We start from the raw sequence: 18,069 nt of genomic DNA on the forward strand, positions 1-18,069 counted from the left end.
GAAAAATATATACAGATGATGTGAGAAAAATATGATTATAAGTATTCGTTTAATTTAGTATCTAAATTTTCAAGTAAGAACCTTCTTTCATCCCCCTCCATTCATAAAAAATATTTACAATTTTTTCTGAAAAGTTTCTAAACAAGATGTTTCAAATGGGATACTTAATTGTTGATGTAAAAATGAAAAAAAATATATGTATAACAAAATGTATCACACAAAAATAAAAATTTCTTTATTTAATCTCTAAAAATAGTGTAATGATTTTTTTTTTTTTTTTTTGTAACATTCATCTATTTTTCAGTTCATAAAAACTTATAGTAACAAACATATAGCTCTTCCTTTACAAAAGGAAAAATAATTTATTCTTTATCTCTATCACTACCAGTGAAAAGCTTGTAGGTTGAATTGTTGTAATAAAGGTAACTTGCTGCAGAGAGGACTGTTGTGGTTGCAGTAATATACCTAAAAGAAACAAAGTAGTAAATAATTTTCCAAAACAAATCAGATACAGAATAGAAGAATTATATTCATTAAAAAAAAATCTAAATTTCAATATTTTTATAAAGTATGCTTATAAAATCTAGTTGCAATGTCAAATTTAATTCTTAATCACTATTAGATTAAATCTGTGTACAATAATTATTTGCAATCAAACCTTTAAACTTCTGCCCATATTAAGAATAGTAACACAATGCTTAGATTTACAAATAAATTTATTAAAGTAAAAATGTATTTAGTAAAGCAGAAATTTAAGGTAGGAATATTTAAATAAAATATGTTTTATATATATTCTCTCTGTTTCTTTTAACAATTTTTAAACAATAAAGAACTCTATTATCAAGTTATCTTTTATATTTATTTGATTTGAATTCAAAAAGAATATCAAATTAGCTCCAATATGCCAATCTTGAAGACATTCATTGCCATAAGTCATTGTCTGACATCAAATTAGATCACTCTTTCTATACTATTTCTTAATTGAAGAAGGAATCATTTAATTAGATAGCAGGTATGAATCAAAGGCAAAAGTCAAACTGTCTCAAAGGCTGCCTACATTTCAAAATATGTTATGACTATTTCCATTTGGTCTAGTATAACTAGCTAAGTTTATTAGTCAAAGACTTTGTATAAAGGGAAAAAGTGACAGCTCATATTGCTCAAAGTAATCTTGAAATACCTAAATAACATCTGAGATAAAAGTCATAACTTTATCTATACAGAATCCAATTGCCTTTGTGAAGAGAATTTCAGAGAAAATTGGACACATTTTTGTTTTTCATTATTTCTTTATTTCTCTAAAAATTTCAAAGAATGTATCATACAAAAATAAAAGCACTTTCATTTATATTACTAAATCTCTAACTTTTTCATTTGAGTATAGTGCTGATTAAATATGCAACCTGAATGTAGAACTCTTAAGCTTTTGATTGAAATGTATCAGCCATGGGACACTTTAATTTTCGAACACATTGTTGAGACCACACTTTTAAAATATAGCATTCAATAAGGATTTACTATTGTGAATCTATGAGAATTATTTCACTTGTTCATCTCATTTAGAGGTTGCATTCTATAGGCTCTATAAACTTCAAACCCTATAGAATACATGTAAAAGAATTCAGCTGATCTTTGACCAATAATCTAAAGCAATCATTCATTTAAATTTCTCAAAAAATTTTATAATTTCAAAAATTTTTTTAATGAATAATGAACGTGGTCAAACATTTAGTACTTGTGTTACCAAACTTTTATACACCAATCATCATGTGAATATTTGAGCAACAAGATTTTATGCACACAGAATTCATTTCTAAAACAGATCTTCAAAGAAGGTTTTACCCGTTCCTCTCAACCACTATCATCAGCACCCAATGCACATTTACAGATTTTTAAGCCATTAAATTAATAAAGAGAATTAAATAAAAATAGAATTTTCAGTGCATTATATTATGTTTAATCATTTCCAATGAGAAAAATATGAAAAAAATTTAAAATGGCTCATTGTAAAAGAAGATCTATTTCACCAATCTACTGGTCAGTAACTATAAGATAGAATTCATACGTTTTTATGAATGGAAAAATTATTGACAGTTCACAGAGACAGAAATCTATGGAAGGAGAAATTGTGAACTATACATAAATTAGCAGTGACTTACAAGTAGTTTTCATGATAGCAAACTTCGGATACTAAAGATACGATTTAGAAAAGTCAAATAACTTTTAAGCACTTTAAGCACAATTTTAATAAAAGTATATTTCAAATTTCATTTGATGACAAAAACAAAAATTCAAAACAATATATTTTTTCAATATTTCAGTGAGAAAAAAATGTTTAAAAACTTTTTAAGTCATCAAATCATTTTGATGATTACAAAAGCAATGAGTTATAATCTTTAAAGTATTCATTACATTATTTGTATATTATTTATAGCAGCAAATAAATAATATACATATTAATAATTTGCTGCTATAAATATATTAACAATCAGCTTTTCAAGAAAAATGATCAAATGCTACATTTAAGGGTATTATTTAAATGCAACTAGAATTTGCATTATCATTTTAAAACAATCATTCAGTAAAATATTACTAATTTAAACGCATATAAACAAATTAGTCATTTAACTGCATTTTTATTTCATTAATTTTAAATATTGCACATGATAGATAAGCAATAATATAATTATTTATATAATAATTGTTTATTTTTAACAATTTTTAGCAACATATGATTGAATTAAAATTTGCACTTATTATAAAATAATTAAAATCCTTTTCAAATACAAATTTTCTTAATTAATTAACCCAAAGTTTATTCATGATCAAATTGTGAGTTGTAAATGATGTTGTGAACTTGCATCTTACCAAAGAATATGCAAATACATATGATCAACATAGTTAAAGACAGGAGCAGCAAGTGAAGCTGAAACCAACGTTAACTGGATCATGGTGTTCATCTGTATAAAAAAAAAAAAAAAAAAAAAAAATTACAAAGGCATTTGAAAATTGTATATATTTCAAATAAGAATAATATCTAAATTCAATTGCCAAGGAAATTTTATCAGATATGAGATAATGAAATCGGTTTGAATTTTGCAGAAATAATGTATTCTATAATTGAAAATCAGGCAAAAAGAAAAAAAAAAAAAGTGCAAAAAATTTAAGAAGACTTTGTGTAGACAATGCATTGGTATCATTGAAAAGAAACCTTTTTTTAAAAATTTGTAAAGACATAAAGATCATTTTTGTGCTATAATATTTTCGGAAGTAATGAGGAAAAACATTAAAATTTCAATTAATTTTTAATTAAAACTTTATCAAAATTTTAAAGAAATCACTTTGAAGTGCACATTTCCACCTTCCAAAGTGTTCTAAGTTTGGTAACTCTAGGTCAAAAGGCCTGGCCTGTAGAGTACCAATCATCTTTATTATTAGTAGAGATTATCAAGTAACCATTGATAAATAGAAATAAGATAATTTGATTAATAACATAAAACTCGATTTAATGAAATAATTGATTAGGGCATTGAATAAAGAAGCCATTTATAAATTTATTCTTGGGCTCAGCAATGAAAAACTATAAGTAGGAAATTAGTAATGACCTTCAAATTTATAAACACATAAAAGATTCAAAATTTACAACATCCATGATTGATATTGAGTATTCTGCTTAATCGTATTCATCTTCATTAATAAAAATTTTGAGATAACCTCAAAATAAAAACTGATGAAATAGTACAAAATACACATTAAAGGTTTGAAAAGTTGCATGCAGATCTAAGCACATATATATATATATTCAACAAAATTATTTGAGCAAATTTCAAGATAATATGGATTATTTTAATGAAGACAAAGGGAAAAGATCCCATAAGGATATTAAATTAATTTTAAAAGATATCAAGGTAACTGGAACATAAAAATAATGGCAGAATACTGTTGCAGTTTCCAAGGTAAAACTTCTACTTTATAGAAGGAAATTATGTAGTGTTTTTCCATGAATTAATTGCATCATCTTATTTAATGTTCATTTTATTAATGTATCATATTTTTTCTTATTTAATAATATGGCCTGTGCAGGCACAAGAAACTAGGATATTACATGTGATCCCTCTGCTGGTCGTCAAAGGAATAGTGAACCAGTTTTAAATCCACAAAAATTATCCGTTAATGATTATAAACATCCCCATGACCAAATTTATAGTATATTGTTCACACCATGTCATTTGTTACCCATCTCATGACTTTCTGGGCAAGATCAAATATTAACCCCCCCCCATTTGAGAAATATCGTGTGTGTGTGTGTGTTTTATCTAATTTAATAAAAAGCTCACTGTTTTGAAAATTCAATTTTTGCATATAAACAAACATGTCTGAATCAATAAAAAAATATAGTAATACAATGCATGAATATCAAACTCATAAAATAAATCAAACAGATAGAAGATAAATACAATAGTCCACATATAATGAATATAATAATTTACTTTAAAAAAAAATCTAAATCAATGTATTCAAGCTAGAATATCAATAACTGTATAGTAAAATTAATTGCATCAATTATCCAGCTATCCTTTACATATTTTTTGAACTTCAAATTTTAATTACAAGTTTATAATAACATTTTCATAGTAAAAAATAAATTTAAAAAATTAGGGATAAAATCATGAACAAGAAAGTGAAAACTGTTATTGAAGCATTAAAAAATCCTTGAATCCTTCCTTTTACTAAATATTATTGAAATAAACAAGAATACTTAGCAAAATACATTTAAAAATATATTTTTTATATTCGCATAAATTTCCAAATTTGATCACTTTACCTTACTTATACCAGTTGGAGACAGCTTTGCAGTAATTAAGGACATATCAAAATACCTGCTCAGAGTTTTCTATTAAGAGAAAAAAAGTATATAAACACCTGCAAACATCCTTAAAAAAATTTAAGAGTAATTATTTTAACATCTATCAATTTGGAACAAGTTAACAGAATATTCATACAAAGTGGAATAAATAATGGAGTGAAAAGCACATGGACAGTACCTTTAATTCTTTATTTATCTATTTATTCATTTTTTATGCTCATCAGTAGCTTCAGCAAATGTGAAAAATAAATGAATTGATTTATGGTAAGAACTTTTTTTTTTTTTGTCTTCTTGTAATTTGAATTTAAATAGTGACATAAATACACTAGGCCACTGTTCATACTGTAAATAGATGCCAAACAATTATAAAACCAATTCTATCTACTCTGTCACAATTAACAAAGCACTTCTATTTAAGAATTTCCATAAAACATTTAATCTGAAAAATATTGTCTAAAATGTAAATTTTTATAATGCAGAACTTATAACCATAATATATAAACAAAATTGCGTTAACATATAATATAAAGAAGTATGGAAAGGTCATTAAAGTTTCAGTGTAAATAAATAATTAAATATAAATCCATCTGTAGAACAAAATAAATAAGTGAAAACTGCTCTTCAATATCTTTAAAATTTTGTTTATTTGTCGCTTAACTATCACTAAATGACAAAAAAATTTTCATCATTGGAATTAAAATTCAATTTTTAAACATATTAAACAAATACAAGCTAAAAATCTCAGCAATATTATGAAAATATTTATTTTAAGTGCAGTGACAGATTAATAGGTTCAAGAAAAAGGAAGACTTTTTTTAAAAAAAAAAGTTTTTACTTGCATTTTAAAATATAAGATGAATTTAATTAAACTCATTAAAGCATGATATATGAATCAATCAAAAGTATAGACTCAACCATTGAATTCAACTTGAAAATAATTTATAATGTATAAAAAAATAATTTCCATTTCTGGTAGCAACAACAAAACAAGCATTCAGTTATTATGTTTCATAGATCAACATTTCATTGTTTATTGTAAAAACAAGATTAGAGATTAAGACAAATAAAAAAATTGATCTCCACCTCAAATTTCATTAAAAGAAGAAGTAAAGGAACTAAATTATTGTTCATTATATTCTACTTTTATGATCAATATAAAGATACCACAGATTATTCTAGTCAAGTTGTTTTCAATAAACCATATTACATAAAACCAAATCTTTAAGTTCCAAATGAAAAATCAGTCATAAGATGTTCCATTTAAGAAAGCTACATTCTTAATGACTTATTATGCATAAAATAATTTTAAAATAGCATGATGTTCAATAAAATCAATATCTAAGGCAACAAAATATTTTAAAACACTATTTTATTAAAAATTAGTTGAGCTTTCAAGCTCCAAATTTAGATATATTTTTATCAATTCAACGACAAATCAGTGTCCCAGAATTTCTACTTTGTTCTTAAAAAGATGAGAATATCCCGAGAGCATGAAAAATTCCGGCTGCAATCGTTAATGAGAAAGTAGCTGTTGAGTCTTCGCTAAATAAGGTTGGAAAATGATTCTTGTTGTTCCTGATCATTATTTAATTGCCAAATCTGGCTAAAAATCTGAGCTGATTTGCTGCAAAGCATCTTGAATTATCCCAAGCTGATAATAAGGAATTAGGAATAATCTCTGATTATTCCTTAATCTACTATCGGAGATTATTGAAAACTGCATTATTTGGTAACTCTAAATAAACTTATATTTGTGTCATCATAACTAAAATCCAGTCAACCTACAAACTCATCCAAAACGTAACAACATATTCATTTTTCATTAAATTAAATCGAAATTAAAAGTAACTATATCAGTTATTATAAAGAGTAAGAATTTTTCTTTGTTAATTAAAAAAATTCTTCATGAATAAATTTAACCAACAGTTGTTAGAAATTTTTCCACTATTTAAAGGATTTTTTTTTTTTTTTGGCTAGACTTAAATTAAAAAAAGAGTGTCATAATATAAAGAAAAATTTGTAGTCAAGGCACTTTAGAACATAAATACATACTTACAGGAGGTGGCAAGGATACATAGCGAATGTAGAATCCAGCTCCAAACAGACAAGCATCTCTAAACAATATCAGGGAGGTCAGTGGAACTAAAAATTAAATAAAGAAAGTTAATATTTTAAAGGCAATTTTTTGTGCCAATAAAAACTTATTTAGAATCAGTTATTAGATATTTATATTAATAAAAAAGGAAAATATGTGCCTCTGTGAGTATTAGTACTGAAGAGGGCATTTACTAGATCTAGAGGTATCAAATTTTGACACAGATATATTTTGGAAGAAGAGAAGTGTATCCTTAGAATGACCGTCTTAAAATTTAATTAAAAATTAAATGGAATTTTAATGTTTCCTCATCATAAATTATGAAAATATTGTAGCACAAAAGTGAGTTTTATATGATCTAAAAATTTAATAAAATATATCATTTTGAGGACACTAATACAAGCACTGTAATTTTTTCCCCATATTTAATTAATTTGAGAGATGTTTTTAATTATATTTTACAACATCATTTTAATTCTTGAAGTTAAAGTGTTTTCCATTTTTGCTACAAATACTTCATCCTGGATTTTTCTTAACACAATTGGTGATTTAAGGTATGGCAATTCAGCTTATTCTTCCTCATAGAACAGGTTTCTATTTAAAGAATAATTTTAATAATATTTTTGAATTCTTTTAATTTTTGTGACAGCTAATGCAAACCTGTACAAGACAGCTAACACTTTTCAAAGATTTATTCATGAAATATCTCGAGATTCGAAGGGTGTTTATTCATTTATAGTTGAAACACTATTTGCATCTCAAAGTATTGTAGAACGCACTGCTCACCTGCAGGCACTTTTTGAAAAACTTGATTATTATGGCTTAACAATTAAGTCCTGTAAATGTACTTGTGAACTATATAATTTAAATTTTCTTGGATTTCAAGTTTCCAGTGACCATCTTTTTTGCTCTTCCTAATCAAGTATAGGTTATTTAAAATTTTTCAACCTCAATTACTATTTACTGGTATCTCATTATTTTACTAATATTACTATTTGGGAATATATAATTTTTATCATAGATTCATTCTTAAAACAGCTCACATTTTAGCAGTCCTAATAAAATTTCTAGAAGGTTATGAAAATAAACAAAATCTTTATGTTGATTGAAAAAAAAAACAAAACAAAAAAAAAAAACAGAAAACCTGCTTAAATGAACTGAAGAAGCTGAAAAATCATTTACTGCTGCTAAAACAACATTAGTCACCACAATCTTTCTTAAATATTCAAATGCTAATAGTACTTTTAGACCAATGTACCAAATTTTTGCCATTGGCAGCTCTTTGATTTCCACCTTTTTAGTGAAAAATGGTAACCAATAACATTTTTATCTTTAAAACATTCTAAAAGTCAGCAAAATTGGTCTAATGATAAAGAACTTTTGACTATGAATACTTAAATTAAGAAGTTTTAACACATGTTTGAAGTCCATAAATTTATAATATTCATACCTTTAACTTATGTTTTCAAATTAGAAAAATGCTCCCTATGCCAACTCATGCATCTACATTACATTTCTTATTTTTGTGTAGATGTTTGTTATGTAATTGGAACTGATAACAAAACTATAGAATCTAAAGTTGAAATCAATGCAATTTCAAAACTACCTGCATTAGATTTCAAAAAGTTTGCTGAAATTCAACAGCATGATGATGAATTTTAATCTTACTTACAACTAGATTTGCATATTAAATTATACTTTACATTGTGGCAAGTCATTCAAAACTTCTTGATCTAAAGCAAACAGTATTTGAGAATTTGCATTTTTTTTTTTCTTCCCCATTTTGGAATATCAGTAGCCACTGATATAATTTTTAGGCATTTTTTTTTTTCTCTGTGTGTGTTAGATATGAGAAAATACATCAAAAACAGAGTACATTTTTATGACAGATGTCAATAAGCTAAAGTATTCAAATGCACTAAAGTTTCATTTAACACATTGTTTGAGTCTTTTGAATTAGAGAGCTTACAAATATGACGGGTAATAATAAAATCTATTTTGCTTCTTATCATCCACAAAGTAATGGAATGACAACCTCAAAAGCTCTATTGTTATCCATGAAGACACTGTTTGGTCTAATATTTTATCTAAATATTGTTCAGACTATATTTAATAGTAGAGAATGATTTCAATGCAAAAGGATCTCAACTAGTTTACCATTTTATTTTATTTCTACAGATTATCTTCGAATATCTATGATACCCACATTTATGTCAAAAAGAATTACCATAATGGAAAACCCCAGCCTAATATCTCTTATTTCTCATTAATGTCTCATAAATTTATGCACATCCATTATTAAAAAAATTCACATGCTTTTCTTAAAAGCAATAAAAAATTTGATCTCCTCTCACATCTTCCTATTCTGGCCCACATTCTTTTCAAATTGCACAGTTATAATTGATCTAAATGGGAGAAACATGTTTCAACTGATTACTTAAAGCTAGCTTAAGTAATTTTCAAAAAATTTTAATTCACAAAAGAGTAGTTCAAATTAACATCTTTCAATAAACTACAAATTAAAGATAAAAATTTTGTTACAAATACTAAAATCATATGCTATGGAGACACATTCATTTATCTAAGAAACTAACGAAACAAATTAAAACAATTCTTGAAAGTCTATGTTTATATAAATTTATAATAGTCTTACAGAAATTATTCATTTTTAGTTCTATATATTTGTTACCATAACACATTTATTTTGCATAATATCTAATAAAAATTCAGTATATTTGCAACTATATTAGTAAATCTCTACAACTTGATCTGTTTTGTATCTACTCACTTGGAATGAGACCATTTATAGTTAAAGTAACAAAAAGTGTTGCAATCAGAAGTTTATCAGCTGCAGGATCCAAAAAACTGCCAATCATAGACTGCTGGTTTTGGAAATTTCTAGCAATAAAACCATCCACCTGAAAGAAAAAATATTAAAGGAAAAAAATCCATAATAATATTGAAGAGTAATTATTAAATATCAAACAATACAAATAAAAATTTATTTGTCTAACACAGAAAAATAATTTTTAATAAAAATGTGCAATGAAATCAGTTATATAGTTTCATATTTAGATTCTTTCAGATTATCAGGCATTAAAACTATGTTATTTTAATTGTCTTGCATATACTCCATTTGTGTGTGCATGTGTACCATACCTTCAATTTTTTAAAAAATCTGTCTCATAAACTAAAAGATATTAAATAAAATTCTTCTTCTTTAGCTTTCAACAAATGAAGAAAACCACACGAACAAACAGTTAATTAAACAACAAAAGCTGTTTAAAGATCAGAGCAAGAATATATTTTATTGTTTGAAAATAAGCACACAAAAAAATTTTAAATATTGCCAAAATTCACGAAATTAACTGACACAATTATTAAATTGGTATTATTAAATAAGATATATATTTTTAAATTTTTAAATGGTTTAAATTTCATTTTCTTGAGATAATATTTCTGTAAATTATCATGGGAAAACGCCAAATTCAACTTAATTTTTAATTAATTGAAATTCTAATTAGAAATTTAAAAAATCGCTCCAAGGTGCTCATTTTCATCCCCCAACTTAAGATATGTACCAAATTTGGAAGCTCTAAGCTATTCATTCTGGCCAGTAGAGCACCAACAACACACATATTCATCCTATTAGTATAGATTACTTCATCAATATTGTTAGAAATCAGATGTAATTTTTTTTTAAATATAATTTTACAATAATACCCCAGAAAGTAGAATAGGTCTGAAGAAATTAAGTAAAGTACTCTTTTAAAACTAGCTCTAAAATGAATACTCATGTAATATTATATACAACAACCTTCAGTGTCCTGCAAATTCACTGGGTTTAGAATGTTAAGGCAATTGAATAAGAAAATATTTATAACTTTATTCAAGAAATTCATAAATCCCAATAATTAGGAGGTTAATAATAATGCAATGTATATAATTACAGAGGATTTTTTTTTTCTTTCTTTTCCCTTTTTTTTTTTTTTTTTTAATTACAAACATAATGTGAATAAGAGGATGAAAAAGAGAAAACACATATTAAAGAAGGAGGTTATTACATATAACTAAGTGGTCTGCCCACAATCCAGTGACTGACTTGCTAACAACAACCACAAAAAAGAGAGAGATTTTACGCCAATATTTATCCTAGGTAATAACTAAAATCTGAACTGAATGGGAAGTATTAAGTAATCATATGCTAATTAATAAGTTGTCATAATATAAATTACATAAGCAAGCATTAAAAATATTGCTTCCTGCCAGGGATTAGTTAATTGCACTCATCTGGAATAAAGCTTAGACATCTAATGTAAAGTACAAACCAGTTTCTGAGAAAAATAATATGTATAATAAAAAATAAATAAATTATTTGTTAAATAAATTCCAATGATATACTTTAGCATTCTATTTGCTAAGAGACGTAATGGACTTAACTGGTTATTAAAAATTCATTGTCACATAACTTCATAAATTGAAAACAATTTATAATACTAACTTATATGTAAATATAAATATTATTAATATATACAACTAAAAATGATGAAGCCCAAAGGAATTATGTGTTCTGTTTTTTTATATATATATATATATATATATATATATATAAATATGTTGACTCTATAACAAAAAAAAAAAAAATGCCTTTTACAATTTATGGAGCTTATATTATATACTGACAATATAGTAATATGCATAATTTTTGGTTGCAGAGACATTTTAAAGCAGTAAGAATACATTTTTTCCCCTCATTTGATTCAACCACTTTTAACTATATGTTAGTGATATCAGTTAATGAGAAAGTACATAATAACTTGTTAATTTAATAAATCTGAAAAATAACTTTACAATGTAAGTAAGTTTCTGGCCCAATTCAGATTATGATGAATACTATATAGCAACTAAATTTAAACTTACTAATATGTACATAATAATCATGACACAAAACTTATAAATAAATCATTATGTGACTATTTTCAAACATGAACGCAAATCTACATATTTAATGAAAAGAAAAATTCATTTTGCCCAAAATTGTAAAGAGCTATATCAGAAACCTGTAAAAAATATAAAATTATATATAGAATACTATAACAAACTTTTAGAACTACATCAGAATCAATGAAGTTAAAAGTATGCTTTAAGAATGTGCAAATGTCCTTCTAAGCAGTTTATGAATTCTATTAGGAATATAATATTATATGATAAACATCACCAATTTTAAATTACAATAATGATTCAAGTACAGCATTCATAAAATAAAATCACATGATGACCACTTGGATGACCATCATGTTCATTTTCTTTTTATTTAAGATTTGTTTCTGCTTAACAGCTCCTACAAATCATTACCACAGGGAGTATTGCATGCTATATTTAGATTTTTAAAATATTATATTAACACATCTTGTATAGATGTTATATTAACATGAATTACTACTTGTGGTATCTCCTATTAATAGACACCTCAAGTATGTAAATGAGAAATTTCCAGATAAGTGAACAAACACTTAATTCCTTGATAAGTAAAATAATGTTGTAAGGCCAGGCCATGTCCACTGTAAAGATAGGCTGTAACTTTATAGGAGGAATAGTATAATGATTGGTGGAATAGTATCACTCAACCTAAGTTTTTACTCCCATGCTGTAGTGATAATTGTCATTCTCCGAACCTGTATGCCTAGGTAGGGTTAGTGGCTTCAATATAGTGTCAATGTCAGTGGGAAAATATCTTATTCTTGTTTATTACTGCAGTTTAAACATACTTTTATAGGACCAATAGTTAAAAGAAAAATGGAAAATATGCATTATTATCTGTTTGAATAAAAATGTATTAATTGTATGTGGCAGGATTTTTTTTTGATAATAAATATTAAAAATCAACTGAAGTCAACAATCAGATAATAAAATTATACTTACTACATCTGTAAAACCTGCAAAAATAACAAGGCCAAGAGAAACTGTATAAAGCTCTGAAAGAACAAGATATCCAATAACAGGTGTTGATGCTATCCTTATAGCACAGAGAGCATTAGGAATTGTTAAAACATTTTCTTTCTATAAAAAAAAAGTATATATACATTAATTACACTCCAAAGCTTAATAATTAAACAAAAAACTACAAGTCTTTTATATCGTATACTGCAAGTCTTTTGTAAATATACAATAGCTGAATTAAAAATTACAAATGACAAGACTCAAATAAAAATGCAAGAAATTTATTTTCTTCCTTTATTACAGTTTCTATTATTTGATATCTTCAAATGAATATTTATATTTAAACAACCTCTCTGTAGATTACTAAAGTCATTTGCCATCATACGGGCATTCCATCTGCTCTGATATTAATCTACAATTATCTTCATGTCCTGTCGTTTGCTTTGCTCCTCATTACTGATAACAAGGCATTCAGAAAAATAGTCTGCAAGATTATATTTAAGTCATTAAATTTGAATATGAAATCCCTTAATGAATTTTATGAAAAAATAATAACATTTTAGTTCATTAAAAAAATACCACATTCCTGTGAACCAATGATAATTTACTTAAAAAGTAGAAAAGACAAAAATCTTGTTAAAAAAAACTGAAAAATCATTTTGTTCCACTCCAACAGCTTCTTTAATTTGATATTTTTGAGTGAACTATAAACATGCTTTTTTGCAGATTCCAACAAAAATTTACCATCATATGTATATTCATCTGCTCTAATACTGATCTGCCACTGTCTTTATGTCTTTGTGAAATCTTTTACCTTCACTTGCTCATAATCATTCACTAGTATTGTCAAGACTTTATGGAAAAAGTTCCAAATAGCTATAAGAGGAATGAATAGTCTCATATTACAAATAAAGACCCTGAAGTTATTAAAGTTTCATATAAAGCAAGGGCTACCCTGATAGAAAAAATCATGAAAGTATTTCATATATCCCAGCATTGTATGCTTCTGAAGCGAAATAATACAACCTCTTTTGATAAAAGGTTCAAGAATGGCATTCTTTTCCCCAGCAATCATATTCTCTCTGATTAGTCATCTTTTTATTATCCAAAGATCGTATCCAGCTCTGCTAGAACAAACAAGGTATTTTCAAAGATTTTCTTGCTGATCAATGGTTCAGTTAATTAGTTTTAAATCCATATAAATTATCTATGAATGATCATAAACTTAATCTTCTCGTCCATAAAGCTATGATACTTTATTTGCTATTCATTACAGGACTTTCTATATGAGAACAAATATTAATATTTTTCTCTTTTTTTTTTTAAAGTGATGTTTAAGAAATAACTTGTTCTCCAAAAATTTAAAAATTTTATAATTCAACTCCACTAAGTACTATAATGCAGATCTGATTGAGGAAAGTTATTTTCATATTGAAAATTAACATACTAAATAAAGTCAAAATCAATTAAAAAATTCCAGGCACCATACTCTTTTCTCCTCACCTAAGTGTCCCTACCAATATTAAAGTCAAATATGTGCACAAGTGTTGACAATGTACAGGCTAGACCATTCGATTTAGAACAACGAAACCTTGCAAAATTATACTTCGGAAAATGGAAAAGTGCCTGTTAAGTCAATCTTTCAAAATTTTAATTAATCAAATATTAAGCAACACTTAGATTTCAACAACAATTTTCAAACAAAATTTAATTTTCAGATCAAAACAACAATTTTTCTGTAATAATTTACAAAAATATTTTTACATAAAACTAACTTCTGCATTTCAAAATTTTCTTTTTAATAATACCAATCCAATTATAATAGATTTTTTTTTTTTAAAAAATTAGACAATTTTTTTTTTAACTTTTTTTTTTTTTTTTTTTTTTTTTTTTTGCAAAATTTAGAATAGATTTTATTTCTGCACTGAAATTAAAACCATTTTCATTTGTTTATTAAGCATTCTATTCTGTTCTTGTTTCATTAAATATTTCATCTATGACTTAAGAAAAAAGATTCTATTCAAGTAGTTTAGGGGGATTAAGCATGAGAAACAATACTGTAAAAGTTAAAAGTTTCAACTGGACAGTTACATTTTTAATAACACTATGATGCCATGAGAATTGAATAAGAATGGTTTCTTTTAACAATGGGCAGTAAAAGTATAAGACTAAAAATGCAACTTTAATGATTATAGCAACATGATATTTAAAAATAGGTAATAGATTGCAACATTAACATAAAATTGTGCCTAAAGCCTTTAATTGAAATTAAATTAATTAACAATTACAATTAATTAACCAATATTTCTGCAAAACAGAGATTCCTGAAAGATGGCAAGTATTAAATAGTAAGCAGTAATCAGCTATATATAATCATAACTGCATTAAATAAAAGCAGTAATGGAGTTTAAATTCAATAACAATAAAGAATGAAATGAATTAAAAATGCTTTTTTTTTCATGTTAATATACCTCACATGGAATGCATGCCAAATTTTTAAATAAGCCAATGATAACAAAAGAGGCTTCATTCAAGAATATATATCAAAAAAGAAAGAAAGAAACTAAATTGAATGCATTTGTTAAAACAATTGTCACTCGTTAGTTTGAAATATCATGAAAGAGTAGAATCAAATCTTGAATGTAATTAACATACAACATACATTTGAGAACTAAAAGTGATAAAGACTCAAGTACCTAAAATGTAAATCATGAGAAACTGTTAATCAACCTGTAGGAAGATTTGCATAAACAAACTCTTTGCACAGTCTTTAAAAGAACATTAAAAAAACACACGCTTTATCCAATTTAGTATATTATAATGCATCGGTAATTCACCACTAATATGGGAAAAATAGTAAATTTGAATTTTTGTTGACATTATCATCATTTATCATTATAAGTTTCCAAGTTTCCTAAGTTTATCCTATGATTTTTTTTTTCTTTTACAGAAATTTTTTAACCAAGACTTACAAATTTTTGCAACAGCATTTAATTCGCCATAAAATTATAAACATTCTTATTCTTTCTTTGAATATCTGTAAGACAGTTTAAGAATATGTAAGCCGACAGCAATAATAATAATATATATATAAACGATTAAAACAACATACTTAACATTTTGAGTACTTAAATCATAAAACCCTGTTCATCACTAAATTGAAGGGGCAAAAATAAATATTTTCTGCAACAACAAGTATTGAACAAACTGGACAGAGAAAAAATTAGCAAAATTTTTTCAGTTATTTTTATGCAGATCTCCGTTATGAAGATTAAACTTAATAACTGGTGTTATTTTTTAAATTTAAGTATAAACCAAGATTCATGTAAAATCAAGAAACAGCCATGTCAGTTAAAATATCAAGAAACAATTCATATGTCAGTTAAAGTAATGCTAAATGACAGCAGATCAAAAAAACTTTTGTTCAAAAAATATGACCTTGATACCATTTACAAGATTTAATAGCAAGAAGGCAATAAAAAAAATCAATGAAATCTACAGTATTTATTGTTACTTTTAGATCTGTAAATTACATTAAGTAACAGTTGAAATTATTTTAAAAATGGGTCAAATGTGCCATGCCTTCTCTAGCAATATTACAATACTTAAGAATAAAATTATGATGCAACTATTGAATAATCATACTATTTCGGATATCTTTTTATGCACTTTTCGTCTAGTTTCTCTCTTGGCGGATTGAATTTTCACTTTCATATTTTCCGCAAATCGCACTTCCATATTCCTCTGTTTTTTCCTTGCATTATCATTTGTTAAATTCCTTGAATTATCATTTGTCCACCTTGACATGCAACTGGCATTAAAATATTGTATACCTGTACATTTATGAACTTTTTTTGAAGATAATATATAATTCCATCCAGGCCCACATGAAATGGACATAGTATTATAAATGCCGGTATTTATAGTGATTGGTTGACACAAAAACGCTTTTAATTTTTTGACATTAATAAAATTTTGTTGAAAGTTTCTTTTTAAGGAAAAGCAATTTCGGATGCAAAAATTTAACGAAGCCATTGCTTAAAGAAAGAAATTTTAAATACTAAGTGAAAATAATTATAATTCTCTAACACGCTGGCTCCATCATAGTAAACATTAAACAAAATGTTTGTAAACAAGATACACAGTAAACAGTTAAATCTTGAACTGGTGTAAATCCTTTTAAGCATGTGATTTCTGTTCTTTAAAATGAGCGACTATGTTGGTAATTTTTTTTAAAAATAGATTTTTCACTGTTCTGTTATTATTTTTGAATGTATTGTAAATTATAAACGTGAAAATGAATTTATAATATTTTTAGGAGCAGGGAAATTTGAAGTAAGTTTTAAAGAAATTGTGACGAAAACGGTTAACTTAACGCCAATTTGTAATGTCACAATTGTAATTTCTCTGAATATATGCACATATTATGGAAGATAGTAATCCATGAAATGACCTAAAATGTTAGAAATTTTTTTAAATGCAAGTAAATTAAGGGGAAATTGTGAGTAAATATTCATCTTTACGTTCTCGTATACGAAGTATAAAGATTCCTAAGATGAAGAAACCACATAGTAGCATTTGCTTCAAAACAGCTCCAATGATTTTTTTAGGGAATCGACCATCCATTTTAACTCAATAAATAACAATAGGCATTGCTAAGAATGTCCTACGACTTTCACATAGTTGAAACTGGTTGTACATCATGCAGTTGACTACACTGTGTGGTGAATAGCTTATAAGCCAGTTAACAGTTACGCTGCACGAGCAATTGCTTTTGTATCGTGGTCATGTTACTAGACTGCGAACACAAGGTCCCAGGTTCTATCCTCGCTTGTATCCGTTTGCCACATTTGAAAGACCGTAAAATTTTGTTCATGGAACACTTTAGCGTCGATTGTAAATAAATAGTCCCCAAAATTTAAATCCCATACACCTGTTACACATATCATTGGAAAAGAAAGATATAAAGAAAATTTATGATTGAATAATGTTTATGTCAGAGTTTAACCAGCGCATTGTCATATCGGAATTACACTGTTATTTTGAGAAATTTTTAACCTCTGAAAATAAAGTTCCTACAAATGTTTCTACATTCTGAAGTAAAAAAAAAGACTGCAACAACACATCATTTTGCTTTTTCAGTTTACACTATATTCAAGAAAAGGAT

The 18,069-nt window shown here is 26.1% G+C and overlaps 1 protein-coding gene across 1 annotated transcript; it reads right to left on the reverse strand.

The window, feature by feature from the left end:
* Nucleotides 1-213: 213 nt before the first annotated feature.
* On the reverse strand, nt 214-17,056 carry LOC129981446 (probable cardiolipin synthase (CMP-forming)). Its single transcript, XM_056092289.1, has 7 exons — nt 16,548-17,056; nt 12,885-13,022; nt 9,751-9,880; nt 6,924-7,009; nt 4,826-4,894; nt 2,869-2,960; nt 214-465 (listed from the first exon to the last, which is right to left on the reverse strand). The coding sequence occupies exons 1-7, from the start codon at nt 16,935-16,937 to the stop codon at nt 363-365; spliced, it is 1,008 nt and encodes a 335-aa protein (XP_055948264.1). The 5' UTR covers nt 16,938-17,056; the 3' UTR covers nt 214-362.
* Nucleotides 17,057-18,069: the final 1,013 nt, after the last annotated feature.

This window comes from Argiope bruennichi, chromosome 1 (genome assembly GCF_947563725.1).
Source record: "Argiope bruennichi chromosome 1, qqArgBrue1.1, whole genome shotgun sequence".
Classification (NCBI taxonomy): Eukaryota; Metazoa; Arthropoda; class Arachnida; order Araneae; family Araneidae; genus Argiope; species Argiope bruennichi.